This window comes from Pristiophorus japonicus, unplaced genomic scaffold, assembly GCF_044704955.1.
Source record: "Pristiophorus japonicus isolate sPriJap1 unplaced genomic scaffold, sPriJap1.hap1 HAP1_SCAFFOLD_300, whole genome shotgun sequence".
Taxonomy (NCBI): domain Eukaryota; kingdom Metazoa; phylum Chordata; class Chondrichthyes; family Pristiophoridae; genus Pristiophorus; species Pristiophorus japonicus.
The window spans coordinates 17,393-45,000 of NW_027252780.1; the positions used below are offsets into that span (position 1 = coordinate 17,393).

The 27,608-nt window shown below is 45.9% G+C and overlaps 1 protein-coding gene across 1 annotated transcript in view; it reads right to left on the reverse strand.

Moving 5' to 3' along the window:
• Positions 1 to 1,263: 1,263 nt before the first annotated feature.
• Positions 1,264 to 27,608, reverse strand: part of LOC139249290 (probable G-protein coupled receptor 139) — a gene marked incomplete at its 3' end in the record, with an annotated part of 98,320 nt that continues 71,975 nt past the window's right edge. Inside the window, exons 4-6 of the mRNA XM_070872287.1 lie at positions 11,006 to 11,158; positions 1,851 to 2,743; positions 1,264 to 1,335 (exon numbers count right to left, since the gene is read on the reverse strand). Of these exons, the coding sequence (XP_070728388.1) occupies positions 1,264 to 1,335; positions 1,851 to 2,743; positions 11,006 to 11,158 (1,118 nt within the window). The remainder of the gene's footprint in view (positions 1,336 to 1,850; positions 2,744 to 11,005; positions 11,159 to 27,608) is intronic.

Genomic DNA, 27,608 nt, shown 5'->3' on the forward strand with positions numbered 1-27,608 from the left:
GAAAATGCAGAAAGTTCTGGAAGGGCCAGGACTCCATTTTGATATATATATATTGCAAAGGGCACACAAATACCGTATGGTATCAGCTTAGATAAAAATACATTTCCATATCTGGATCACTGGACCCTGAGACTGGTCCCTCACACACTGAGCCTCACATTCACACACACTTCAGCTGGGTCTGGATCACTGGACCCTGAGACTGGTCCCTCACACACTGAGCCTCCCATTCACACACACTTCAGCTGGGTCTGGATCACTGGACCCTGAGACTGGTACCTCACACACTGAGCCTCACATTCACACACACTTCAGCTGGGTCTGGATCACTGGACCCTGAGACTGGTCCCTCACACACTGAGCCTCACATTCACACACACTTCAGCTGGGTCTGGATCACTGGACCCTGAGACTGGTCCCTCACACACTGAGCCTCACATTCACACACACTGCAGCTGGGTCTGGATCACTGGACCCTGAGACTGGTCCCTCACACACTGAGCCTCACATTCACACACACTGCAGCTGGGTCTGGATCACTGGACCCTGAGACTGGCCCCTCACACACTGAGCCTCACATTCACACACACTTCAGCTGGGTCTGGATCACTAGACCCTGAGACTGGTCCCTCACACACTGAGCCTCACATTCACACACAGTTCAGCTGGGTCTGGATCACTGGACCCTGAGCCTGGTCCCTCACACACTGACCCTCACATTCACACACACTTCAGCTGGGTCTGGATCACTGGGCCCTGAGGCTGGTCCCTCACACACTGAGCCTCACATTCACACACACTTCAGCTGGGTCTGGATCACTGGACCCTGAGACTGGTCCCTCACACACTGAGCCTCACATTCACACACACTTCAGCTGGGTCTGGATCACTGGACCCTGATACCGGATATGCAGCAAATGAGTGAGGACAATGGTGGTGATTTCCTGCAGAAAGTGAGCCTCAGTATGTTTTCGGTGAAGGAGAACTCGATGAATGTGACACTATTTTACTGTTCACAAGGTTAGAATCACATTGCTGTCACAGTACCCAATCTGACCTGTGGTCACAGATATCTGACAGCAGGCAATGGCCACCTGGGTCATTTCTTCCTGAGAAGAGTCTGCAGCTGTTCACACACCGTGCTACTGGTTCTCATTGCCAGTGGTGTTGTTACTCTGCAAACACCATTGTACATAGACAGTGGGAAAGGGGACTCGCTGCTGGAAACACCACCGTTCACAGACACCAGGACAATAGACTCACCTCCGGAATTAACATCACTTCAGTTCCAATAAATTCCACAGAGCCGCAGGTGATGGAGAAGCTGTTCGTGAACTGGAGAATGTAAACTTTCAAAGACAATACATGCTGATTGATATAATGATCGGTTTATTATTCTCCAGGATTTTCCACACTCAAAAACCTACACAGTTATCATTCACTTCCTGATATTCTTCAGCTATTAAATCGAAAGGTGTATTCTCCTTTTACACTCCCCTGGGGTAACCACGTGTTCTGATGTTCATCCGGCAATAAACATTCCATGGTCACAACATCCTAAACCTCAATGCTGGGACTTGTATCTCTTTGTGTCCAGGAGCATGATTTAATCCAATTAAACTGCTACCTCTATTATAACCCACTGTCTACATAATGGTCTTCTCCCTTGTTCACAGACACTTACATAGGAAACCGCAGGACTTGTCAGATATTGCCCAGTGTTATGTCTGAAGAAGCCTGGGCCTGAGTTGTAGCCTGCTGAGGTTCAGGTAAAATATAACTCAGGATACGATATGTGATGTAATGCAGGTCTAATGTTGGGAATTGCTCTGAACTTTTCTTTCCTGAACTAAATTAAATAATATTCTCAGAGGATACTTAAACCCATTTTTCAGCTCATCTCTGAATTTAGTCTGGGTTACTGCATAAATACACGTGTTTGTACAGCAGCTCAAAAGCAGCAGCATGTAGCTGGTATAGTCTGCAATATACATCGGGTCATTGAAACTTGTAGAATAATACTGGTTTGTAATTCGGTATAATAAGAAATATATCACATAGGTTGTCCAGAGCAGTATGAAGTTACCGGATATAGCGAAGAGTAAGATGATGGATTTCCTTCGGTTCTCCATCTCCGGATCATTGTGATTCACATCTTTCTTGCTGCCCCTCAGCCTCCTGCGGACTCTGCTTGCCGCCAAAATGTATCCTACAGTCAGAGCATTGAGCAGCAATATCAGGAATATTGGGAGCAGTGGGGTTAAACAGCGGTTAATCCAGTCAAATGTTACCCAAGCAGTTACAGTGTAATACTCGGGTTTTACATTACAGCCCCAGGGTACATTGTCGATTGTATAGAAGGGTTCATATATAAAGAACCAGGGGATGTTTTTTACACAGAACAGCAGGCACACGGTTCCTATAACCAGGGATGCAGTTTTCTCGGTGCAATATTTAGTCCTCAGCTTCTGGCAACAAATGGTAACAAAACGATCGAAAGTGAAAGCGATGGTTAACCAGACAGAAATATCGGTGACTGCACGAACCAGCACTCGGAGGAAGGAACACACAGGTGTGATGTGCAGGAAGGTAGTCGGGAAATAATAATCATCAATCCGAACCAGAATCACATCAGTGATAATGACCAGTAGATCCGCCGCTGCCATGGCCACCAGGTAGCGAGTGATACATCTGGAGAGACCGCACTTTCCCCGGGACAGGATCACAATCGTCACCACATTAGCTGTAAAAGGGAAACACACAGGAACAGGGAATCAGCCGTCAGGTTACAGCAAGGGAGCCAGTTACACAGGATTTGGTGTGAAATGTACTTTACTGCAGGATCTGGGGACTGGAACTGAACTCTTTACCGCTGCTAGAATTGTCTAGCAGAACAGGATTTTAACATACAATTGCAATGTTAAATATCTGTGAGTGTGGGGTAACTACCCGAAAATAAACGATTCTCAAAGAGTATAGAATAGACAAATAGACTCTGGAAATTTCCTCGGAGCTGTTACCCTTCTGCCACTGCAACTTCGGAGAAAGTGGTGTAGAAATCCACCGGAGATCCGAGTAAACTACTGGCCATTTAAATGTATGAATAAATGGACAGTGTGAGAATGAGTTATGGATAATTGTGAAAAGTAGCAGTTCAGTGACAGAGGAAGAAATGAACAGAAAACTATTTGAGAATAAGTCATGAATGGTCAATTCTAAATTGGGAGATGTTTGGGGAGCGGTGAGAATAACGCCTGACCGAAATGCAGTGAATACTAAAGGGGAACAACCGAGGCTGAGACAAAAATGCGGGATTTGGGTTCGTGGACAGGAAAGGGGAGCGGATACAAGGTGTGGGTACGGAATGGCTCAGAGTTCTCATGTTGTATTCGCAGACTGGAGGCGATGAGTAAAGACCTTTGGACAAACTACTGTCAAACACCACGATAATAGGGGAGTTGGTATGTTTCAACTCAACCAAGTTGCAACAGTTACGTTTATAATCCACCAGATGAACATTTAATCTGATCAACTGACTTCTTGGCTGGCAGTCGCAGGTCTTTACATTGGTGCCTTGTACAGTGCAACCCCCATCTGGACAAACTCTAACAATAATCACAAGGGGGAGAAGTTCAGATGTGATCATGAAAAAACAACCTTATCTTGCACCTTCTTCTGTAATCCTAGGAAAAATATACATTCCAAAGTGCACAATGGCACAAGGGGCATAATCTTCTCCTCGCTTTTGACGCCTCTAATAATGCAGCAAACTTCAGAGGGAGTTGTAGGTGGCGATCTCTAGACCGAAGCAAAGATACAGTACAAGTGACAATAGAGGCTGCAGTCCAGCCCAGGAGATACCTGCCGAGATTCAGCTTCAGAAAGGCTCCGTGGTAAGGTCTTAGCTCTGAATTGGCAGAATCCATCTTTAATATTAATCCGGCACATAGCAATATGGAGAATCTGTCTCTGGTGAGAAAGACTGGCGGAAAATACATCCCAGGGGATGTGGGACATTATATGTACCTGAGCTTCCAGCACAATCTATCAACAATGTAAGATATGCTCAGAAGTGTTTGATTCGGATTCCTTTGGTGTGCAGGATAGTGTGACATATAGCAGTTGTTCCAACTTGATATACGTAAAGAGCTCCATGTGTTCATTTGTAAAGAAATAGAGACAGGCAGAGAGCGATGTTAGATGCAGGAAGAATGTTCCCAATGTTGGGGAAGTCCAGAACCAGGGGTCACAGTCTAAGGATAAGGGGTAAGCCATTTAGCACCGAGATGAGGAGAAACTTCTTCACCCAGAGAGTGGTGAACCTGTGGAATTCTCTACCACAGAAAGTAGTTAAGGCCAATTCACTAAATATATTCAAAAGGGAGTTAGATGAAGTCCTTACTACTCGGGGGATCAAGGGTTATGGCGAGAAAGCAGGAAGGGGGTACTGAAGTTTCATGTTCAGCCATGAACTCATTGAATGGCGGTGCAGGCTAGAAGGGCTGAATGGCCTACTCCTGCACCTATTTTCTATGTTTCTATGTTTCTATGAGAGAGAGACTACATATACAAAAGAAACATCGGCACTGAAAAGATATCCTGAACAAGATAAGGCGGCTGGTGTAGAAATAATTAACTGCATTCCCGTTCAACTGTGTTTAGACAATACAGTCTTAGCTGGAAATTAAATCACATGGGTATATAAGATTAATACAGTTAAGTATGGGTGTGTGGTATGTGGGGTGGGGGCGGCGTGTGGTTACCACGGATACAGAAGTATAATATAAATCTACAGAAAAAAATAGACAAAGTAACTCTGAATCAAACACAAGAGATGGGCCGTCCTGTGCTGTTTACAAGACGGAGGTGGGCCTCCTTCTTGAACCGCTGCAGTCCATGTGGTGACGGTGCTCCACAGAGTTGTTAGCTGGTGAGCTGCATGAAATAATGGCGAAGATATCAGGAGAAAATATTTCCGCCTGTCTTAGCAAATGGCCAAATCTGTCAGTAATTTATGTATCTGAACTATACAACCTCATAAAAGTTGCTAAAATCATGTCCCCTGTTCAGTAATTTTCAAACCACTTAATTAATTCAACAATTGGAACATTATTTCAACAACAACAATAATTTCTACTTATATAGCGCCTTTATAAAACTTCCCGAGGTGCTTCACAGGAGTGTGACAAGACATAACAAATAAATTTGGCACTGAGCCACATAAGAATAAATTACGACCGATGACCAAAAGTTTGGTCAGAGGGAGGTTATAAGCACTGTCTTCAAGGAAGAAAGGGAGGTATAGAGGCGGTGAGGATTTAGGGAGGCTGTTCCAGAGCTCAGGGCTCGGACAGCTGAAGGCACGGCCACCAATGGTTGAGCAGTTATAATCAGGGATACACAAGAGGGTAGAATTTGAGGAGCGCAGACATCTTGGGTGTTTGCGATGCTAAAGCAGATTACAGAGATAGCGAGGGACGAGACCATGGAGGGATTTGCACAGAAGGAGAAGTTTAAAGCCGAGGTATTGTTGAACCGGGATCAGTGTCGCTCAGCGAGCACAGGTGGGATTTCTTGTGAGATTGGAAATGCACTGGCGAGTTTTGAATGAACTCAAGTTTACATAGGGTAGAATGTAGGAGGTCAGCGAGGAGAGTGTTGGAGCTGTACAAACTAGAGGTAATAAAGGCATGGATGAGGGTTTCAGCAGCAGAGGAGCTGAGGCAGGAGCGAAGACGGGCAATGTCATATCGCAGATATGTGGCCAGAAGATCATTTCACTTTCTACAGGACACCGAGTTTGCGAACTGTCTGCTTCAGTCACAGACAGAAGCATGGGAGAGGGATCGAGTCGATGGTTAGGGAACACGGTTTGTGGCAGGAACCAAAGAGAATGTCGTTGGTCTTCCCAATATTTAATGAGAAATATGTTCTGCTCATCCAGTACTGGATGTCGGACAAGCAATCTGTAAATTTAGAGACATTGGAGGGGTGAAAGAAGTGGTGGTGTGATGGAGCTTGGTATCATCAGTCTACATGTGGAGACTGACGCTGTGTTTTCGGATGATGTCAAGAGGCAGCATATAGTGGAGAAATGCGAGGGTGCCAAGGATAGACCCTTGGGGAACACGATATGCAACGATTTGATCGTGGGAATATAAGCGAATGCAGGTGATTTTCTGGCTACAATTAGGGAGATATGGATGGAACAAGGTGAGTGCAGTCCCCCCCAGCTGGAGGGTGGTGGAGAGGCATTGGAGGAACATGTACTACTCAACTATATCAAAGGTTGCGGACATGTCGAGAATGTTGAGGAGGAAAAGGTTACTTTTGTCAATATCACAAAGGATGAATTTTGTGACTTTGATGAGAGCTGTTTCAGTCGCGTGGCTTGGTGGAAACCAGACTAAAGGGATTAAAACATGGAGTTCCGGGAGGCGACACCATGTTCAAGGACTTGGGAGTGGACATTGAGGTTGGAGAGGGGGCGGTAGCTTGCAAGCTGAATAGTGTCAATGTTTTTTTGAGGAGAGGGGTGATGACGGTAGATTTGAAGGAGAGAAGAGGACCTGAGCTGAGAGTACCTTTAACTGTGTCAGCTAACACGGGAGTCAGAAAAGGAAGTTGGCTGGTCAGCGGCTTGGTGGGAATAGGGTCAAGTGAGCAGGAAGTGGGTCTCATAGATAAGATGAGTATGGAGAGGTCAAGAGGGGCAGATCAGGGAGAGAATAGAGAGAGATGCGACTTCATGGCTCGGGCAGGGTGGAAACTTAAGGGAAGTTTGACTCGTTGGGCTCGAGGAAGGAAGAGAAGTGGCAGAGGCAGCTGATTGGATGTTCTCAATCTTTGAGACAAATAATTCCATGAGCTACTCACACTTGTTGTTGGAGGTGAGTGTGGTGGAGACAGGGGAGTGGGGTTTCACAAGAAGGTTAACAGTCGAGAATAGTAGCCGGGGGTTATATTTCCATTCTAGAATGATGTTGGAATAGTGAGCAGTTTTAGCAGACACGTGTAGGGCCCGATAATACTTTATGCAGTCCAGCCAAACCTGGCGTAGAATGGTTAAATCAGTTGTCCGACATATCCGTACAAGTCTGCGGCCCTTGTACTTGAGTGAGCGAGAATGAGGGCCGTACCAGGGGAAAGGCCAGGGTGAGAGAGATTAATTGTTTTAATAGGAAATAGGGCATCAAAGGTGATGGTGAGGGGATATTTGGGGAGATTGATGGCTGCAGAAATATCATTGTCATTGACTGCAAATGTTTAAAAATGAAATTTGCGGCCACAGGGTATAACTGTGCTTGGTGCACGAATTCAGCTCTGAATAAATACATCAACACTGTGGTTTCAGGAATTGCTTGAAACCACAGCCGTATTTCCCAGAATTGGCGTGCAATAAAACACTTGTTTGTTACAGTCTAGCAAAGTTAATATGCACCTTCACTGTTTGTCAGAAGATGGTTTCTACAACTTCGTACCATACCTTGTCATGTAACTAAATGTCTATATATATGCACTCAGCAAGATCCAGAAACACAACATCTAGTTGGTAAAGTTGGCTAAGATTTGCTTTATTCGAAAACACTGCCATGGGAAAGTCATACGAATGTGAGCCTAGATTTTCGACAGGGTGTCAAACCCATAAACGTCTGATTCAGATGGGAGCCCCAGCTGTTACATTTAAAGGCGAGGTAGATAATTTAACCAGAGCATGCAAAGAGGAGAACATTAGCGAGGGGTTCCTGACGCTGCTAACGATTAACTGAAACAATTTCACACTCTAACGACATCCCAGTGTGATAATACAGGGCTCATTCTCACTGAGAACCGCATTGCTCCGAGACATTCCATGTAAAACAATGTTAGATTTTGAGTTGGAGATTTAAAAACATTGTAATATCAACAAACATCTCGCAAAGTTTGGAGGGAATGGAGGACAGATATTCTCGGAATTTCCGATAGTGACCCAAATCTGACAAATAATCATCTCAGGACCGACAGAACAATGACCAGGCCCTCCAGATAATACAGCGAGACACGGATTTATGCAATCGGTAACCTGTTAAAATGAGTGCTGGAAACTCTATGGGCTGCAATAATATCATCGGACATTTTTTCCTGTAGAACATACAGATACACTGAAATTGGACCTGCGATTACCGGAAATCTCATTGCAGAAATGATGACTCTGGTGCTTGACGTATAGGAACGCATGATTAGACCATTCTGCCCCACAAGCCTTTTCCACCATTCCAGTAGACCATGGGTGATCGGCACCCTAACTCCAATTACCGTCTTAGTTCCATATCCCTTGATACCCTGACCTTAACAAATCTATCGATCAGAGTCTGTAAAATTACAACTGACCATTAATTGACAGAATTTTGGGAGAACGAGTTTTAGATTTCTCCTCGACTTTGTGTGAGAAACTATTTCGTGATTTCACTCCTAAATGGCCGAGCTCCAATTTTAAGATAATGCCTTCTGGTTTAGATTACACCGCCATAGGAAACAGTTTCTGTGCCGACACGATCGAACACCTTTATCTATTTAAATAGCTCGGTTATATCACGTTTCACCCTTCTAAACACAATGGAATGCAAGGCAAAGTTAGGTAAACTTTCCTCATATTTGAATGCTTTCAACCGTGGTATCAGTCTGGTTAACTTGTGCTGAAACCCCTCGAAGGCCAATCCATCTATCCTGCGATATGTTGCCCAAAACTAAACGTATATATTCCAAATGGGATCTGAACAAATCTCTGTACAGCGAGAACAGCACTTCCTCAGTTGTAAATATCTTCCCCCTTGTGATAAAAGCCAAAATCCGCTTTACATTTATTCCTATTCTGTGGTTCCTTCCGTGCAACCAATTATCGATCCAAGTCGTAAGATTACCGCTAATTACGTGGGTTCCCATTTTTATGACTAATAACTGAAATACATTATCAAAGCAGGGACTTAACTGACACTGAAATGCAATTTTAGACGATGGGAACAGCCATTCCAATGCACCGAGTACTGATCATATTTACAGTTAAAATTACCGCAGCTGACACAATATTGAATGGAAATAACAATTTGGCGCTTTTGCTTCACAAACTAAGTACGTTACCGGGAACACCAATTACCACGCCGAGAACTGGAACACGGCAAATGGTAATACAATAAATCAAACTGTATTGATCTCTGAGAAATGATGGGGACTCTTGGTGGGGCGCATGTTACAACGGACCATGTGAGCTGATGTCGTCAGAGATACTCTTAGTAATACAGGGGCGAAGCTTGCAGTAGGAGCATTAGTCTGCATTGATTCTGAGATTTGTGAGAGTCAGCGGGACAGTGAGACAACTCACTTCATACTGTTCTCATTGAGTAACCTCTTCAAACAGACTCTGCAGAGTGTTAAAAACAACAGCCGTAATATTGGACTTTAATGCTGGTCATATTTCTTCAAACACAAACATGCAAGGCAATTTATTAGTACAGGATTCTGGGAACTCAGGAGACAGAATGTGAGATTTCAGTTTCCCAACTGAAGTGGGAAAGTTAGTCAGTGGTACAATGGGTGATAAAACACACTGGTTCGATACCCTGGGCTCTGCCACATAAACTGTAAATGTGAGTTAGAGGAATGTAACACAGACACAGATTACAGGGCGATATGACAGATGTGTTTAAAATTATTGACAGGATGGAAGAAGGTAGATAGAAGCAGACTGATTCCAGTAGATGTGTGTTGCAGAACGAGGCTCTGTAGAAACTAAGTGAAATAGAAGACAATGGAACAGAGAGAAGAGAGAGTGGGAGAAGCTTTTTTATACAGGGATTGGGGAGGCGGTGGAGTTCAGTTACATGGATAGAGGTTGAGGCAGAATCTGTGTCAGAATTCAAAGTAGATTGAGTCCGTGGCTGGAGGAAGAGGCGATAAAGTGATATGGAGACCGGGTGGGAAAATGTGACTAGAAATTCCTCTATCCGTAAGTATCTGAAGCGAAATTAAAGTGAATGTGTGTGGATAACCGAGCGGACAGACTTACTGAGGGGACAGTCGATGTTATATCACCCTGCAAGCGTTTGGTCTGAACAATAAATGTGTGCGATTAGTATAAAGGGACCATGACCCGGCATGGAGACGGTGCTTTGGTTAAAATGCAGGTATTGGATGTAAAACGTGTTTTTAAATGTGGACAATCCCAGGACAGCTGCATGGAGCGCCGCTGCCTTGTTTCAATCGCACTCTCACAGCACGGATTCCCGGTCTGACCTGTACCGCTGCAGGAATGGATGTGACAGAAACCAGCTGCCTCCCACCGGCTGAAGGCAGAACAATCTCCGCCGGGAGGGTGAAGGCGAGTCTGAGAACAGGCTGGTCACCGGTCAGTGGAGAAGATGAGGGAGAGAGTCTGTGTTCCTGCATGGAGCACAATCCCACTCTCGGCATGGATTGTGATCACCAGGAATAATATCCGGCACTTTGCTGGAACCAGACCGAGAACAGCGGGTAGATTCTGATTAACGGGACTGAACAAATCCCGGTCCTGACTGTCCGAATTCCCAGGTATATGTCCATGATCGGCTGTCAGTGTCTGTCTCCACAGCGGGAGTCAATGGAGCATTTTACAACACACTGAATATTCAGTAACATATAATCTGTCAGATATTACCGAGTGTTACGGGAAAGGAGAGCAGGCAGGAAACATGGGATTAAAATAATCCATTGAATCACTCATTGCACGATTCTCAGATAAAACCGAACCAGTTTGAAAGACATTACATGGGGGAAATAATCTGAATATATTATGCGGGGGGTTAATGAATATTAGAAAGGCACCAAATGATCAGTCACTTAAAAAGGTAGAGCGGGAAATACAGTCACTGACTTTCAGCCTTTTAATTGAATTGAGAAGAATAGTTTAAAAATATAATTACTGACATTAGAGCAGGAATAAAGTTAATCCCAACTTTATTCACGACATTAGTAACGGAATATAATCACTTACCGGGGATTCCCACGGCTGCTATAATCGGATAGTAAATCATTACCGCCTGTAGAACTGGTGGTAACACGGAAAATGGATAGGCGACAAACGGAACTCTCATTCTGTCCGAGAAGTGATGCTGACTCTTGGCACTGAACACAGGGCTCCAACTGACTGAGATGAGAGCTGAAGAGAAAAACGTAATTATAATTGCGGGAGATTTCCCGTGGGACCATGAAAGATCAGGAGCATTGATATTACTTCCAGTCATTTGGCAGCACGTCAACACCCTTCACAGTAATGTTTGTGCTGCACTAATTATATCCAAACTAATAATACAAGTGTTTGACGTGAAACCACCCAAAGATCGGAGTGATATTTTGCTCACATTACTAACTAACAATGTACAGAAAGCCGGGCTCTGCCGGCAATGCTGCACCACATTTAACAGAAGCAGCTCCAGTTTTCCTCCTGGTATGTGAGACGGTTAAATCCAGTCGATGCACCAACTGAATTCTCCGAATTCTGAAACATGTTTCAATGTTTACACCACTCCGGGCGTCCGTCACTCATCCGTCTCACTGAGGGAGTTCTGGTTGGCAATTGAATCAGAAATATATGTCTTTAGCACGGAAGGGGTCGGGCATTGCACCAGCACCTTGCAGAAAAATGAATCTAAATGATAGTGTAAAAAGTTGCTGAATTAATAGTGCAGAAAATGCAGTCTCATACTACAGCTCACTCACTGATTTTACCTGCATATCGTAAAATTGTCAAAATAAAGCTTGGTGATGAAGCGCAACAAGAAATTGCAAAAATTCCGCTGTCTGTCGATACAATTCGGAGAAGGATAAATGATATGTCATCTAACATTGAAGAAAATGTAGCCCAGAAACTTACAAACTCGAATTTTGTTTTGCAAATGGACGAGTCCGTCGACATTATTGGTAAAGCACAATTATTATCATTTGTTCACTTCATTAATGAAAACGAGATATTGCACCAATTTCTGTGCTGGAGAGAACTTCCAGAACATACTAGAGGTCAAGACATGTTTGATTCTGTGAATTCATATTTGGAAGACTTCAAAATTTCATGGGACTCATGTGTTGGAATCTGCACGGACGGTACTCCATCTATGGTCGGATGTGTCAAAGGATTCATTACACTCGCAAAAAAAATAATCCAAATATCTTATTCACCCATTGCTTTTTGCATAGAGAAGCACTTGTTGCAAATACATTACCACTAGAATTAAAATCTTGTTAGATCAAGTTGGTAATATTGTAAATTATATAATATCAGGTTCTTCAAAAACTCGCTTGTTTAAACAGCTCTGCAAAGCTATGGATGCATTCAGAGGTACGATGACTTTCAAAGGGAAAAGTCTTATGTCGTGTATTTGAACTTAAAAGAAGACTTCTCAGTATTTTTGAAAGAGAAGGAAACGATACCTTTTGCAAATACCTTAAGAGTGAAATGTGGTGTGCTAAATTAGCATATTTGTCAGGTATATTTAATTGTTTTAACAGCGTTAATACCAGTATGCAAGGGCCAAATGTAAATATTCTCACCTCTACAGACAAGCTATTAGCTTTTCAGGAAAAATTTCTCTCTGGAAAAAGAGAGCAACAGAAAACAATCTTGAAATGTTCCCTTTGATACCAAATCACAGTATTAAAAAGGTTGCTCCTATAGTGATCGAGCATTTGGCATCACTGGAAGAGAACATCAAAAAATATTTTCCATCTTTGGATGTAGAGAAGTGTGATTGGGTAAAAAAATCCATTTTCTCCAATTAGTATGTCAGATTTTGATCTTACATTGCAAGAAGAAGAATTGACTTCTATTTCTACAGACCGGGGTCTTAAAATGAAACATTCAGATATGTCTCTTGATGAGTTCTGGATTTCTATTGAAGAAAAATATCCTGTAATATCAAAAAAAGCCTTGATAATTCTGATGCAGTTTTCAACATCATATCTCTGTGAATTAGGGTTCTCAACTCTTACGAAAATCAAATGTAAAAAAATGGGATAAACTTGGAGAAATTGAACGTGAATGAGAGTCGCCTTATCGGTTATATGCCCTAATACGAGTAACATAACTAAAAAAAGTCAGGCTCAAGTGTCACGTTAAAATTCTAATTAATCTATAATTAACGTGAGGAATTATTATTATAGTTTATTATGTTATTGTTACTTTCAGAATAAAAAATAATTAATAATATACATGTGTACAATGTTGAATATCTTCATATACTGTGATTAATAAAATGTTTTTTAAATTTTCTGAAACTTGCTTTTATTTAACCTGTGTTCACCTTTTAATCCCTTCACGTGTGCCGCCAAAAAATCTAGTATTCGAAAGTGTGCCGCGAATACAAAAAGGTTGAGAGCCACTGTTCCAGACAGTATCTCTGTTCATAAATAGAAGTATAGAGTACAAAAGTGTGGCTATTATGATGAACCTGCACAAAGCATTGGTTCGGCCTCAACTGGAGCATTATGCCCAATTGTGGGCAACGCACTTTAGGGAGAATATGAAGGCCTGAAAGAGGGTGCAGGAAAGATTTACGAGAATGATTCCGTGGATGAGGGACTTCAGTTATCTGCACAGACTGGGGAAGCTGAGATTGCAAGGGGGATAGAGTATAAAAGCAGAGAAGTCCTGCTACAACTGTACAGGGTATTGATGAGGCCACACCTGGAGTACTGCGTGCAGTTTTGTTCTCTGTATTTAAGGAAGGATATACTTGCATTGCAGGCAGATCAGAGAAGGTTCACGAGGTTGATTCCTGAGGTGAGGGGGTTAACTTATGAAGAAAGGTTTGAGTAGTTTGGGCCTTTACACATTGGAGTTAAGAAGAATGAAAGGTGATTTTATTGAAACAAAAAAGTTACTGAGGGGGCTTGACATAGTGGATGCAGAGAGGATGTTCCCACTCATAGGGGAAACTAAAACCAGGGGGCATAGTTTCAGAGTAATGGGTCGCCCATTTAAAACTGAGATGAGGAGGAATTTTTTCTCAGAGGATTGTAAATCTGTGGAATTCTCTGCCCCAGAGAGCTGTGGAAGAATGGACGTTGAACGTATTTAAGGCGGAGATAGACAGATTTTTGAGCGATTATGGGAGTAAAGGTTAATGGGGAGCGAGCAGCGAAGTGGAGCTGAGTCCATGATCAGATCAGCCATGATCTTATTGAATAGTGGAGCAGGCTCGAGGGGCCGTATGGCCTACTCCTGCTCCTATTTCTTATGTTCTAATGTTATTCTTTCACTTTACTTTACAGAAGTTCACTTTACAGGGTATTAAACGGGGAGGATTTGTCGACCAGAGGCTCGAACCTAACATCACATTCAGATCTGATGGAGTGATTCGATTCATCGGGACCTGAATATCTTCGGCCTTTGACCATGGAAGCAAAAAACACTGTTCACAGCGGGGATAAACTGTACAGGTGCTGTGTGTGTGGGCAAGGATTCAGCCGATCATCCAACCTGGAGAGACACAAGCGCAGTCACACTGGAGAAAAACTGTGTAAATGTGGGGTCTGTGGGAAACGTTTCCACGACACGTCCCAGCTGTAAACACATCGGCAAGTTCACACAGCGGAGAGACCGTTCAACTCTCTGAGTGTGGTAAGGGATTCACTCAGTTATCCCACCTGCTGATACACCAGTGAGTTCACACTGGGGAGAGACCGTTCAACTCTCTGAGTGTGGGAAGGGATTCACTCAGTTATCCCACCTGCTGATACACCAGTGAGTTCACACTGGGGAGAGACCGTTCACCTCTCCGTGTGTGGGAAGGGATTCACTCAGTTATCCCACCGACTGATACACCAGCGAGTTCACACTGGGGAGAGGCCGTTCACCTCTCTGAGTGTGGGAAGGGATTCACTCAGTCATTGGAGTCAGGCAGAGTATTCCGCAGGTTCACAATTCTCTGAGTGAGTTCTGTACTCAGAAAGGTGAGGGGATTTAATGGCAGCTTTCCAGGCCCCTGTTTATTTTACCTTCTCTCTGATCCAATTATCTCTCAGTTGTGAAGAAAGACCTTGCCTGAATTGTGAAATGAAGCGAATGTCTCTCCAATGTTGGTATTACTGCAGTATTGATGTACACCAGCAGCAGGTGATATTGTACTGTAAAACTTTACAGACCTTTGCCCAGCTCACCCTCCCCATCTCCTGGCTGTCAGTGGTCTACAATGGGCTACAAGGGAAGGTTAAACACTCTGGGGTGAATTCTCACTTTTACCTCCCACAACTCGGGTGTTAGGGGATCGGCTCCAGGTTTACAGCCCGCACGGAGGAAATGTGAACATTCAGCCCTTTAAAGCGAAGGTTTACAAACTCCGGGTCTCTGTGAAGATGGATAGTTTGTGTATTACCCATCACCAATGGTGCGTGGTGCTGATACCTGAGCAATGTGCTCACTTTCAGAGCACAACTTATTGCTGCTTTTTAATACAAAGGAGCGGGGCAGTGATGAGAAAGGGCGGGGATGGAGCTGCTGTCTGCGTTTACTTTTTATTAAAGTCTTCTCACATTTTATATTTGTATCGGTTTATTTACAGTCTCACTGGGATTTACAATGTGTCATTTGGGATTACATTTTCTAACTCCCGACTTCTGACCTGTGCTCCTGACCCTATCCGTGCGGAGTCAAGTTATTGTGAGGTCACGGATGATAAAGACAGAGAGAGAGACAGAGAGGGAGAGAGAGAGAGGCAGATAGACATCGAGTGAGAGAGAGACAGAGATGGCGAGAGAGAGAGGGAGAGAGACAGACATAGAGAGAGACAGAGAGCGAGACAAAGAGTGAGAGACATAGAGAGAGAGAGAGTGTGTGTGTCCCTACTCTCTCTTTCTGTATAGATTCTCGGTTTGATACAGGGCTATGGGGAGAGAGCGGGGCAGTGGGATTATTTGGGGATTGATACAGGACTATGGGGATGAGTGTGGCAGTGGAATTAGTTTGTGATTGATACAGGGCTATGGGAAGAGAGCGGGGCAGTGGGATTACTTTGGGGATTGATACAGGGCTATGGGGAGAGAGCGGGGCAGTGGGATTAGTCTTGGATTGATACAGGACTATGGGGAGAGAGCGGGGCAGTGGGATTAGTTTGGGGATTGATACAGGGCTATGGGGAGAGAGCGGGGCAGTGGGATTAGTTTGGGGATTGATACAGGGCTATGGGGAGAGAGCGGGGCAGTGGGATTAGTTTTGGATTGATACAGGGCTATGGGGAGAGAGCGGGGCAGTGGGATTAGTTTGGGATTGATACAGGGCTATGTGGAGAGAGCAGGGCAGTGGGATTAGTTTGGGGATTGATACAGGACTATGGGGAGAGAGCGGGGCAGTGGGATTAGTTTGGGATTGATACAGGGCTATGGGGAGAGAGCGGGGCAGTGGGATTAGTTTGGGATTGATACAGGACTATGGGGAGAGAGCGGGGCAGTGGGATTAGTTTGGGTGAGATTGAGCAGCCATTTTACATGAGATGTGTGATGACCATTTTACACCAGGACACATGTTACAGAGAACGGGAGAGAGAGAGAGAGAGAGAGAGAGAGACAAGAGAGTGAGAGTGACAGAAATCGAGAGGGAGAGTGGCACAGAGAGAGAAAAAGAGAGAGACATAGAGAAAGAGACAGAGGGAGCGCGACAGATATAGACAGAGAGAGAGAGAGAGAAAGAGAGACAAAAGAGACTGAGAGTGAGAGTCAGAGAAAGAGAAAAAGATAGAGACAGATAGACAGAGTGATAGAGAGAGATAGAGCAAGGCAGAAACAGGGAGAGAGACGCAAAGAAACAAAGAGAGAGGGAGAGAGTGACAGAGAGAGAGAGAGAGAGAGAGAGAAAGAGAGAGAGAGATACAGAGCAAGTTGAAGAGAGAGAGAGAGAGTCAGGGAGAGACACACAAAAAATACAGAGCGAGAGAGAGAGATCAACAGACAGGTAGAGAGAGATAGAGAGAGAGACTCAGAGAGAGGGGACAGAGAGAGCAAGAGAGAGAAAGACAAACTTATAGAGAGAAACAGAGAGACAGAGAGATAGAGAGAGCAATAGAGAGAGAGTGATGGAGAGAGAGAGAGACAGAGATAGGCAGACAGAGAGAGCTAGAGAGAGATACTCAGATTGAAAGGGACAGAGAGAGTGAGACAGAGAGAGACAGAGGGTAAGAGAGTGAGGCAGAGACAGAAAGGGAGAGAGTGAGAGACAGAGCGAGTGAGACAGAGAGAGAGAGAGACAGAGGGAAAGACATATAGAGGCAGAGAGAGAGAGAGAGAGAGAGAGACAAGAGACAGATAGACAAAGAGAGAGAGAGAGAGATAGACACAGGGAGCGAAAGAGACAGATAGAGGGAGACCGAGAGAGAGAGAGACAGAGAGACAGACAGAAAGAGAGAGAGCGACAGACAGGCAGAGAGAGAGAGATAGACAGAGAGCGAGACAGAGAGTGAGAGACATGGAGAGAGAGAGGTAGAGAGTGATAGTAATGGAGAGAGAGACAGAGAGCGAGAGACAGAGAGAAACAGAGAGAGAGAAAGAGAGATAATGTGTGTGTGTGTGTGTCTCAATCTGTCTCTCTGTATAGATTCTGGGATTGATACAGGACTATGGGGAGAGAGCGGGGCAGTGGGATTAGTTTGGGGATTGATACAGGGCTATGGGGAGAGAGCGGGGCAGTGGGATTAGTTTGGGACTGATACAGAGCTATGGGGAGAGAGCGGGGCAGTGGGATTAGTTTGGGGATTGACACAGGGCTTTGGGGAGAGAGCGGGGCAGTGGGATTAGTTTGGGACTGATACAGAGCTATGGGGAGAGAGCGGGGCAGTGGGATTAGTTTGGGGATTGACACAGGGCTTTGGGGAGAGAGCGGGGCAGTGGGATTAGACCGAGAGAGAGCGAGCCAGAGCGACGGGGAGAGAGAGAGAGAGAGAGGCAGCGAGAGAGACAGAGACAGAGACAGAGAGAGAGACAGATAAAAATACAAAATGAGAGATAGAGACAGAGCGAGTGAGAGACAGATCGAGAGAGTGAGAGAGAGACAGAGGCAGAGACAGAGACAGAGAGACACAGAGAGAGAGAGGCAGAGAGAGCGAGAGAGACAGAGAGAGCGAGAGACAGAGTTACAGGGAGATACAGAGAAAGAGAGACAGAGAGATACATAGCGAGAGAGAGAGAGAGAGGGTCGGCGAGAGAGAGAGAGAGACAGAGATACGGAGAGACAGAGATGCAGAGAGAAAGAGAAAGAGAGATAGAGAGAGAGAGTGATGGTGAGAGAGTGACAGAGATAGGCAGACAGAGAGCGATAGAGAGAGAGAGACTCAGAGTGAGCGGGACAGAGAGACAGAGACAGAAAGCGTAAGAGACAGACAGAGATTGAGAGACAGACAGAGACAGAGCGAGAGAGAGAGGATAGCGAGCCAAAGAGAGAGACAGAGTGAGAAGGAAAGACAGTGAGAGCGAGTGAGCGAGACAGATTGACAGAGAGAGCGTGAGGGAGATAGAGAGAGAAAGAGATAGAGACAGAGAGAGAGAGACAGAGAAAAATACAGAGCGAGAGAGAGAGACAAAGAGAGAAAGGCAGAGAAAGAAAGAGAGAGAGAGAGAGATAGAGACAGATAGAGAGAGATAGAGATAAATAGATGTAAAGATCGGGGGAGAGGCACAGAGAGAGAGAAAGAGAGTGAGAGAAAGAAAGACAGAGAGAGAGGTTGAGCGAGAGTCAGAGAGAGAAAAACAGAGACAGATCGACAGAGAGACAGAGAGAGAGACAGAGCGAGGCAGAAACAGAGAGAGAGACAGAGAGAGACAAAGAGAGAGAGTGAAAAGTGAGAGAGAGAGAGAGGCAGAGAGAGGCAGAGAGAGAGAAAGGGACAGAGACAGAGATCGAGAGAGAGACCAAAAGAGAGAGACAGAGAAAAATACAAAGCGAGAGAGAGAGGCAGAGAGCACGAGAGACAGATCGAGGGAGAGAGACGGAGAGACAGTGATAGAGACAGAGAGGCAGAGAGATAGAGAGGCAGAGAGAGAGAGACAGACAGAGAGAGAGAAAGACAGAAAAAATACAGAGTGAGAGATAGTGAGAGACAGGGAGAGAGTGAGTGAGAGAGAGAGAGAGAGAGAGAAAGGCAGGGCGAGGGAGAGAGTGAAACAGAGAGAGAGACAGAGGGACATCAACAGACAGACAGAGGGACAGAGAACGGGAGAGGGAGAGACAGAGTGAGAGAGAGAGAGGGAGAGAGAGAGAGAGAGAGTTATAGAGAGATGCAGAGAGAGAGAGACAAAGAGATACATAGCAAGAGCGAGACAGAGAGAGAGATAGAGAGACAGAGTGATGGAGAGAGAGAGGCAGAAATAGGCAGAGAGAGATAGAGAGAGAGATTCAGAGAGAGAGATACAGAGACATAGAGATACAGAGAGAGAGAGTGACAGAGAGAGAGAGACCGAGAGAGAGAGAGACCGAGAGAGAGACAGAGAGACCGAGAGGCAGAGAGAGAGAGAGAGATTTAGTCACAGAGAGAGAAAGACAGAAACAATGCAGAGTGAGAGAGAGAGAGAGAGAGAGAGAGAGAGAGAGAGCAAGTGAGACAGACAGCGTGACAGAGAGAGTGAGAGACAGATCTAGAGAGAGAGACAGGGAGAGAAAGAGAGATGGAGACAGAGAGAGAGAGATGGAGACAGAGAGAGAGAGGGGGAGAGAGAGGGCAAGAGAGGGTGAGAGAGAGAGCGAGAGATGGAGACAGAGAGAGAGACAGAGAAAAATACAAAGCGAGAGAGAGAGATAGAGAGAGGGTGGGAGACAAGAGAGAGGCAGAGAAAGATACAGAGCGAGAGAGAGAGAGAGAAAGAGAGAGAGAGACATACAGAAAGACAGAGACAGAGAGACAGAGAGCGAGAGAGAGACAGATAGCAGGAGAGAGAGACAGAGTGAGAGAGAGAGTGAGACAGAATTGTAGAGAGATACAGAGAGTGAGACAGAGAGATACATAGAGAGGGAGACGGAGAGAGAGAGAGACAGAGATCGGCAGACAAAGAGACAGAGAGATAGACTCAGAGAGAGGGGGACAAACAGTCAGAGCGAGAGAGAGAGACAGAGATAGAGAGAGAGACAGAGAGATGGAGAAAGAGAGACAGTCAGAGTGAGAAAAAAAGAGAGATACAGATAAACAACGCGAGAGAGAGAGAGAAAGAGGGAGACAGACAGAGCGAGAGAGCGAGAGAGCGAGAGAGACAGACAGAGAGAAACACACAGAGAGCGGAGAGAGACAGAGAGACAGAGAGAGAAACAGATGGAGAGGCAGAGAGAGAGAGAGACAGAGACAGAGAGACAGAGAGCGAGAGAGAGACAGAGAGCAGGAGAGAGACAGAGTGAGAGACAGAGTGATAGAGAATTATAGAGAGATACAGAGAGTGAGACACTGAGATACATAAGAGAGAGGGAGACGGAGAGAGAGAGAGACAGAGATAGGCAGACAAAGAGATAGGGAGATAGACTCAGAGAGAGAGGGACAAACAGTCAGAGCGAGAGAGAGACAGAGAGATAGAGAGAGAGACAGAGAGATGGAGAGAGAGAGGGTCAGAGAGAGGGAAAAATAGAGAGATACAGATAAACAACGCGAGAGAGAGAGAGAGAAAGAGAGAGACAGACAGAGCGAGAGAGCGAGAGAGAGACAGACAGAGAGAAAGACACAGAGAGCGAGGGAGAGAGACAGAGAGAGAGAGACAGATGGAGATGCAGAGAGAGTGACAGAGAGAGAGAGAAAAACAGAGAGACAGATAGACAAAGAGAGAGAGAGAGAGATAGAAAGAGAGAGAGACAGACAGAGAGAAAGACACAGAGCGAGTGAGAGAGAGAGAGAGAGAGACAGAGAGGGAGACAGACAGTGAGACAGTCAGCGGGAGAGAGAGAGAGACAGCTAGAGAGAGAGAAACAAGAAAGAGAGACAGACAGAGAGAGACACAAGAGAGAGAGCGAGATAGACAAAGAGCGAGAGAGAGAGACAGAGAGAGGGAGACAGACAGAGAGAGTGAGAGACAGAGAGAGACACACACACAGAGGGGGAAAAAGATAGACAGAGAGCGAGAGAGAGCGATAGAGAGTGAGAGACAGACAGAGACAGAGAGGACGAGATTGCGTGTGTGTGTCTCTCTATCTGTGTCTCTTCCTGTATAGATTCTGGGATTGATACAGGACTATGGGGAGAGAGTGGGGCAGTGGGAGTAGTTTGGGGATTGATACAGGACTATGAGGAGAGAGCGGGGCAGTGGGATTAGTTTGGGGATTGATACAGGACTATGGGGAGAGAGCGGGGCAGTGGGATTAGTTTGGGGATTGATACAGGACTATGGGGAGAGAGCGGGGCAGTGGGATTAGTTTGGGGATTGAAACAGGACCATGGGGAGAGAGCGGAGCAGTGGGATTAGTTTGGGTGAGATTGAGCAGCCATTTTACATGAGATGTGTGATGACCATTTTATACCAGGACACATGTTACAGAGAACGGGAGAGAGAGAGAGAGAGAGAGGAGAGTGAGAGTGACAGAAATCGAGAGGGAGAGAGGTACAGAGAGAGAAAAATAGAGAGACATAGAGAAAGAGGCAGAGGGAGCGAGACAGATATAGACAAAGAGAGAGAGAGAGAGAGAGAGAAAGAAAGACAAAAGAGACTGAGAGTGAGTGTCAGAGAAAGAGAAAAAGATAGTGACAGAAAGACAGAGTGATAGAGATAGATAGAGCAAGGCAGAAACAGGGAGAGAGACGCAAAGAAACAAAGAGAGAGGGAGAGAGTGACAGAGAGAGAGAGAGAGTGAGAGATACAGAGCGAGTTGGAGAGAGAGAGAGAGTCAGAGAGAGACACACAAAAAATACAGAGCGAGAGAGAGAGATCAACAGACAGGTAGAGAGAGATAGAGAGAGAGACTCAAAGAGAGGGGGACAGAGAGAGTGAGAGAGAGAAAGACAAACTTATACATAGAAACAGAGAGACAGAGAGATAGACAGAGCAATAGAGAGAGAGTGGCGGAGAGAGAGAGAGAGAGACAGAGATAGGCAGACAGAGAGAGCTAGAGAGAGATACTCAGATTGAAAGGGACAGAGCGAGTGAGACAGAGAGAGACAGAGGGTAAGAGAGTGAGGCAGAGACAGAAAGGGAGAGAGTGAGAGACAGAGCGAGTGAGACAGAGAGATAGAGACAGAGGGAAAGACAGATATAGAGGCAGAGAGAGAGAGAGAGAGAGAGAGAGAGAGAGAGAAAAGAGACAGATAGACAAAGAGAGAGAGAGAGATAGACACAGGGAGCGAGAGAGACAGATAGAGGGAGACCGAGAGAAAGAGAGACAGAGAGACAGGCAGAAAGAGTGAGAGCGACAGACAGGCAGAGAGAGAGAGATAGACAGAGAGCGAGACAGAGAGTGAGAGACATAGAGAAAGAGAGGTAGAGCGTGACAGTAATGGGGAGAGAGACAGAGAGCGAGAGACAGAGAGAAACAGAGAGAGAGAAAGAGAGAGAGTGTGTGTGAGTCTCTATCTGTCTCTCTGTATATATTCTGGGATTGACAAAGGACTATGGGGAGAGGGCGAGGCAGTGGGATTAGTTTGGGGATTGATACAGGGCTATGGGGAGAGAGCGGGGCAGTGGAATTAGTTTTGGTCTGATACAGAGCTATGGGGAGAGAGCGGGGCAGTGGGATTAGTTTGGGGATTGACACAGGGCTATGGGGAGAGAGCGGGGCAGTGGGATTACACCGAGAGAGAGCGAGCCAGAGCGACGGAGAGAGAGAGAGAGAGAGAGGCAGCGAGAGAGACAGAGACAGAGACAGAGAGAGAGACAGATAAAAATACAAAATGAGAGATAGAGACAGAGAGAGTGAGAGACAGATCGAGAGAGTGAGAGAGAGACAGAGGCAGAGACAGAGACAGAGAGACACAGAGAGAGAGCGAGAGAGACAGAGAGAGCGAGAGACAGAGTTACAGGGAGATACAGAGAAAGAGAGACAGAGAGATACATAGCGAGAGAGAGAGAGAGAGTCGGCGAGAGAGAGAGAGAGACAGAGATACAGAGAGAGAGAGATGCAGAGAGAAAGAGAAAGAGAGATAGAGAGAGTGATGGTGAGAGAGAGACAGAGATAGGCAGACAGAGAGCGATAGAGTGAGAGAGACTCAGAGTGAGCGGGACAGTGAGACAGAGACAGAAAGCGTAAGAGACAGACAGAGATTGAGAGACAGACAGAGACAGAGCGAGAGAGAGAGGATAGCGAGCCAAAGAGAGAGACAGAGTGAGAAGGAAAGACAGTGAGAGCGAGTGAGAGAGACAGATTGACAGAGAGAGGGTGAGGGAGATTGAGAGAGAAAGAGATAGAGACAGAGAGAGAGAGACAGAGAAAAATACAGAGCGAGACAAAGAGAGAAAGGCAGAGAAAGAAAGAGAGAGAGAGAGAGATATAGAGAAAGATAGAGAGAGATAGAGATAAAGAGATTTAAAGATCGGGGGAGAGGCACAGAGAGAGAGAAAGAGAGTGAGAGAGCGAGAGACAGATAGAGACAGAGAGAGTGAGAGAAAGAAAGACAGAGAGAGAGGTTGAGCGAGAGTCAGAGAGAGAAAAACAGAGACAGATAGACAGAGAGACAGAGAGAGAGACAGAGCGAGGTAGAAACAGAGAGAGAGACAGAGAGAGACAAAGAGAGAGAGTGAAAGTGAGAGAGAGAGAGGCAGAGAGAGGCAGAGAGAGAGAAAGGGACAGAGACAGAGATAGAGAGAGAGACCAAAAGAGAGAGACAGAGAAAAATACAAAGCGAGAGAGAGAGGCAGAGAGCGTGAGAGACAGATCGAGGGAGAGAGACAGAGAGACAGTGATAGAGACAGAGAGGCACATAAATAGAGAGGCAGAGAGAGAGAGCCGGACAGAGAGAGCGAAAGACAGAAAAAATACAGAGTGAGAGATAGTGAGAGACAGGGATAGAGTGAGTGAGAGAGAGAGAGAGAGTGAGAGACAGGGCGAGGGAGAGAGTGAAACAGAGAGAGAGGCAGAGGGACATCAACAGACAGACAGAGGGACAGAAAACGGGAGAGGGAGAGACAGAGTGAGAGAGAGAGAGAGAGAGAGAGAGAGTTATAGAGAGATGCAGAGAGAGAGAGAGAAAGAGATACATAGCAAGAGAGAGCGAGAGAGATAGAGAGAGAGAGTGATGGAGAGAGAGAGGCAGAAATAGGCAGACAGAGAGAGATAGAGAGAGAGATTCAGAGAGAGAGAGAGAGAGTGAGACAGAGAGATACAGAGAGAGAGAGTGACAGAGAGAGAGAGACCGAGAGAGAGAGAGACCGAGAGAGAGACAGAGAGACCGAGAGAGAGAGAGAGGCAGAGATAGACAGAGATATTTAGTCACAGAGAGAGAAAGAGAGTTTGGGGATTGATACAGGGCTATGGGGAGAGAGCGGGGCAGTGGGATTAGTTTGTGGATTGATACAGGGCTATGGGGAGAGAGCGGGGCAGTGGGATTAGTTTGGGGATTGATACAGGACTATGGGGAGAGAGCGGGGCAGTGGGATTAGTTTGGGGATTGTCACAGGACTATGGGGAGAGAGCGGGGCAGTGGGATTAGTTTTGGGATTGATACAGGACTATGGGGAGAGAGCGGGGCAGTGGGATTAGTTTTGAGATTGATACAGGACTATGGGGAGAGAGCGGGGCAGTGGGATTAGTTTGTGGATTGATACAGGGCTATGGGGAGAGAGCGGGGCAGTGGGATTAGTTTGGGGATTGATACAGGACTATGGAGAGAGAGCGGGGCAGTGGGATTAGTTTGTGGATTGATACAGGGCTATGGGGAGAGAGCGGGGCAGTGGGATTAGTTTGGGTTTGATACAGGACTATGGCGAGAGAGCGGGGCAGTGGGATTAGTTTGGGGATTGATACAGGGCTATGGGGAGAGAGCGGGGCAGTGGGATTAGTTTGGGTTTGATACAGGACTATGGCGAGAGAGCGGGGGAGTGGGATTAGATTGGGTGAGATTGAGCATCCATTTTACATGAAATGCGTGGTGACCATTTTACACCAGGACACGTGTCTGGGTGATCTGTGAACAAACCTGGTTTACCTGCCTGGGCTCGGGGCTTTGTGTCTTGGTCCCAGTCTCTGGGTCCTTCATGTGTTTGAAGTGTTTGAAGTCGGTCACACCTTTGTGAACCATTTCATTCTTTCAGGGCATTGATGGTAAACAGCTTCAATCCTGTGTATCTGTGAGGGGGCGACACAATCGAATTTACACCTTATTCAAACCAACAAAACTTGCTTCTCCATGTCCTGCCGTGCGAAGATATCCCACCGTTCCACAATGCAGCATTGTCTGAATCAGCCTTTGATCCCATATACTGCTCAATCTGAAACACTCATAGCTTTCAGATGGAGAAACTAGATTTAACCCACACATTCCGACCCACAATTGAATGGTTAGCAAATCAAAAATGTCCCAGAAATGTGATTTGTTGCTGTGGGTTTAAACAGTCAGACTGCAATATGTCAGGGTACTTTTCAATCAAGGAAACATCAGAATGGGAATGAGAGACAGGGAGAGAGAAAAAGAGAGGTGGACAGGGAGAAGCAGTGAGAGAATTAGGGATAGAGAGAGCGTGTTGGCAGAAAAGAGAAAGAAAGAGAGAGATGGGAAATGGACAGTAGCAGAGACAGAGAAAAAATTGAAAGAGATATAGATGGATAGAAATTGGGAGCGAGGGAGAGAGTGAGGGAGCGAGATGGAGAGAGGGAGACAGAGAGACTGACAGAGAGCGAGAGAGAGAGAGAAGAACAGAGATAAAGAGAGGGAGAGAGACAGGGAGACTGGAAGAGAGAGCGAGAGACAGAGAGAGGAATAGAGATACAAAGAGGGAGAGAGACAGGGAGGCTGAAAGAGAGAGCGAGAGAGAGAAACAGAAAGAGAGAGAGACTGACAGAGAGAAAGCGAGAGGGACAGAGTGAGTTGGGCATTTAATCTCCCTCCACACTGTCCCATCAAATACTCCTAGGGCAGATAAAGCACGGGGTTAGATAAAGAGTAAAGCTCCATCTACACTGTCCCATCAAACACTCCCAGGGCAGGTACAGGGGGTTAGATACAGAGTAAAGCACCCTCTACACTGTCCCATCAAACACTCCCAGGGCAGGTACAGGGGGTTAGATAAAGAGTAAAGCTCCATTTACACTGTCCCATGAAACACTCCCAGGGCAGGTACAGGGGGTTAGATACAGAGTAAAGCTCCCTCTACACTGTCCCATCAAACACTCCCAGGGAAGGTATAGCACGGGGTTAGATACAGAGTAAAGCTCCCTCTACACTGTCCCATCAAACACTCCCAGGGCAGGTACACCTTTGAGCAGCTAACTTTAAATTAGAGAGTAGTCGGTCTCTGTAATCAATCTCCCAGTGTTAACATAAAGTGGCGACCATTAACAAATGTAAAATGGATGGCTGAAGATCGGTGTGTGCATTGTCACTGTGGTTCTGGGAGAGCTTCAGAGAGACAGAGAGAGAGCGAGAGAGAGGGAGAGATATACAGAGAGATTGAAAGAGAGAGAGAGAGGGAGGGGAAAGACAGAGAATGACAAGGAGGGGTAGAGAGAGAGAGAGAGAGCGAGGCAGAGCAAGGCAGAGAGAGAGACAGAGAGAGCGGCAGAGCGAGAGAGACAGTAAGACAGAGGGGAAGACAGAGAAAGACAGAGAGACGGAGAGATAGAGAGAGAGAGAGACAGACAGAGAGAGAGAGAGCGGGAGAGAGAGTGAGAGAGAGAGCGCTGGAAACAGATAGAAAGAGATAGAGAGAGACAGAGATATATAGAGAGGGAAAGAGATACAACCAGAGAGAGAGAGACCGGGAAAGACAGAGAGCGAGAGAGGGAGAAAGATTGAGATCGACACAGCGACAGAGATAGAGGCAGAGATATACATAGAGGCACAGAAGAAGAGAGAGAGAGAGACATAGAGAGAGCGACAGAGAGAGAGACAGAGAGAGAGAGACAGAGAGAGAGATAGAGGCAGAGAGAGAGAGAGAGAGAGAGAGAGAGATGGAGAGAGAGAGACAGAGAGAGAGAGAGAGAGAGAGAGAGAGAGACAGAGAGAGTGAGGAATAGAGAGAGACAGAGAGAGAGAGAAAGGCAGAGTCAAAGACAGAGGGAGACAGAGACAGCGAGAGAGAGAGAGAGAGACAGTAAGAGAGCGCGCGAGAGAGAGATAGCGAGTGAGAGAGAGAGAGAGACAGAGTGAGAGAGAAAGAGACAGAGAGCGACAGAGCGAGACAGAGAGAAACAGAGTGACAGGGAGAGGCAGACAGAGATAGGCAGACAGAGGGAGATAGAGAGAGAGAGAGACAGAGAGAGACATTCGGAGAGAGAGCCAGAAATAGGCAGACAGAGCGAGATAGAGAGAGACAGAGAGAGAGAGACAGAGAGAGAGACACACACAAAGAAAAATACAGGGCGAGAGAGAGAGACAGAGAGAGACCGAGTGAGAGAGAGAGAGAGAGACAGAGACAGAGAGAGAGAGAGCGAGGCAGAGCAAGGCAGAGAGAGAGACAGAGAGAGCGGCAGAGCGAGAGAGACAGTAAGACAGAGGGGAAGA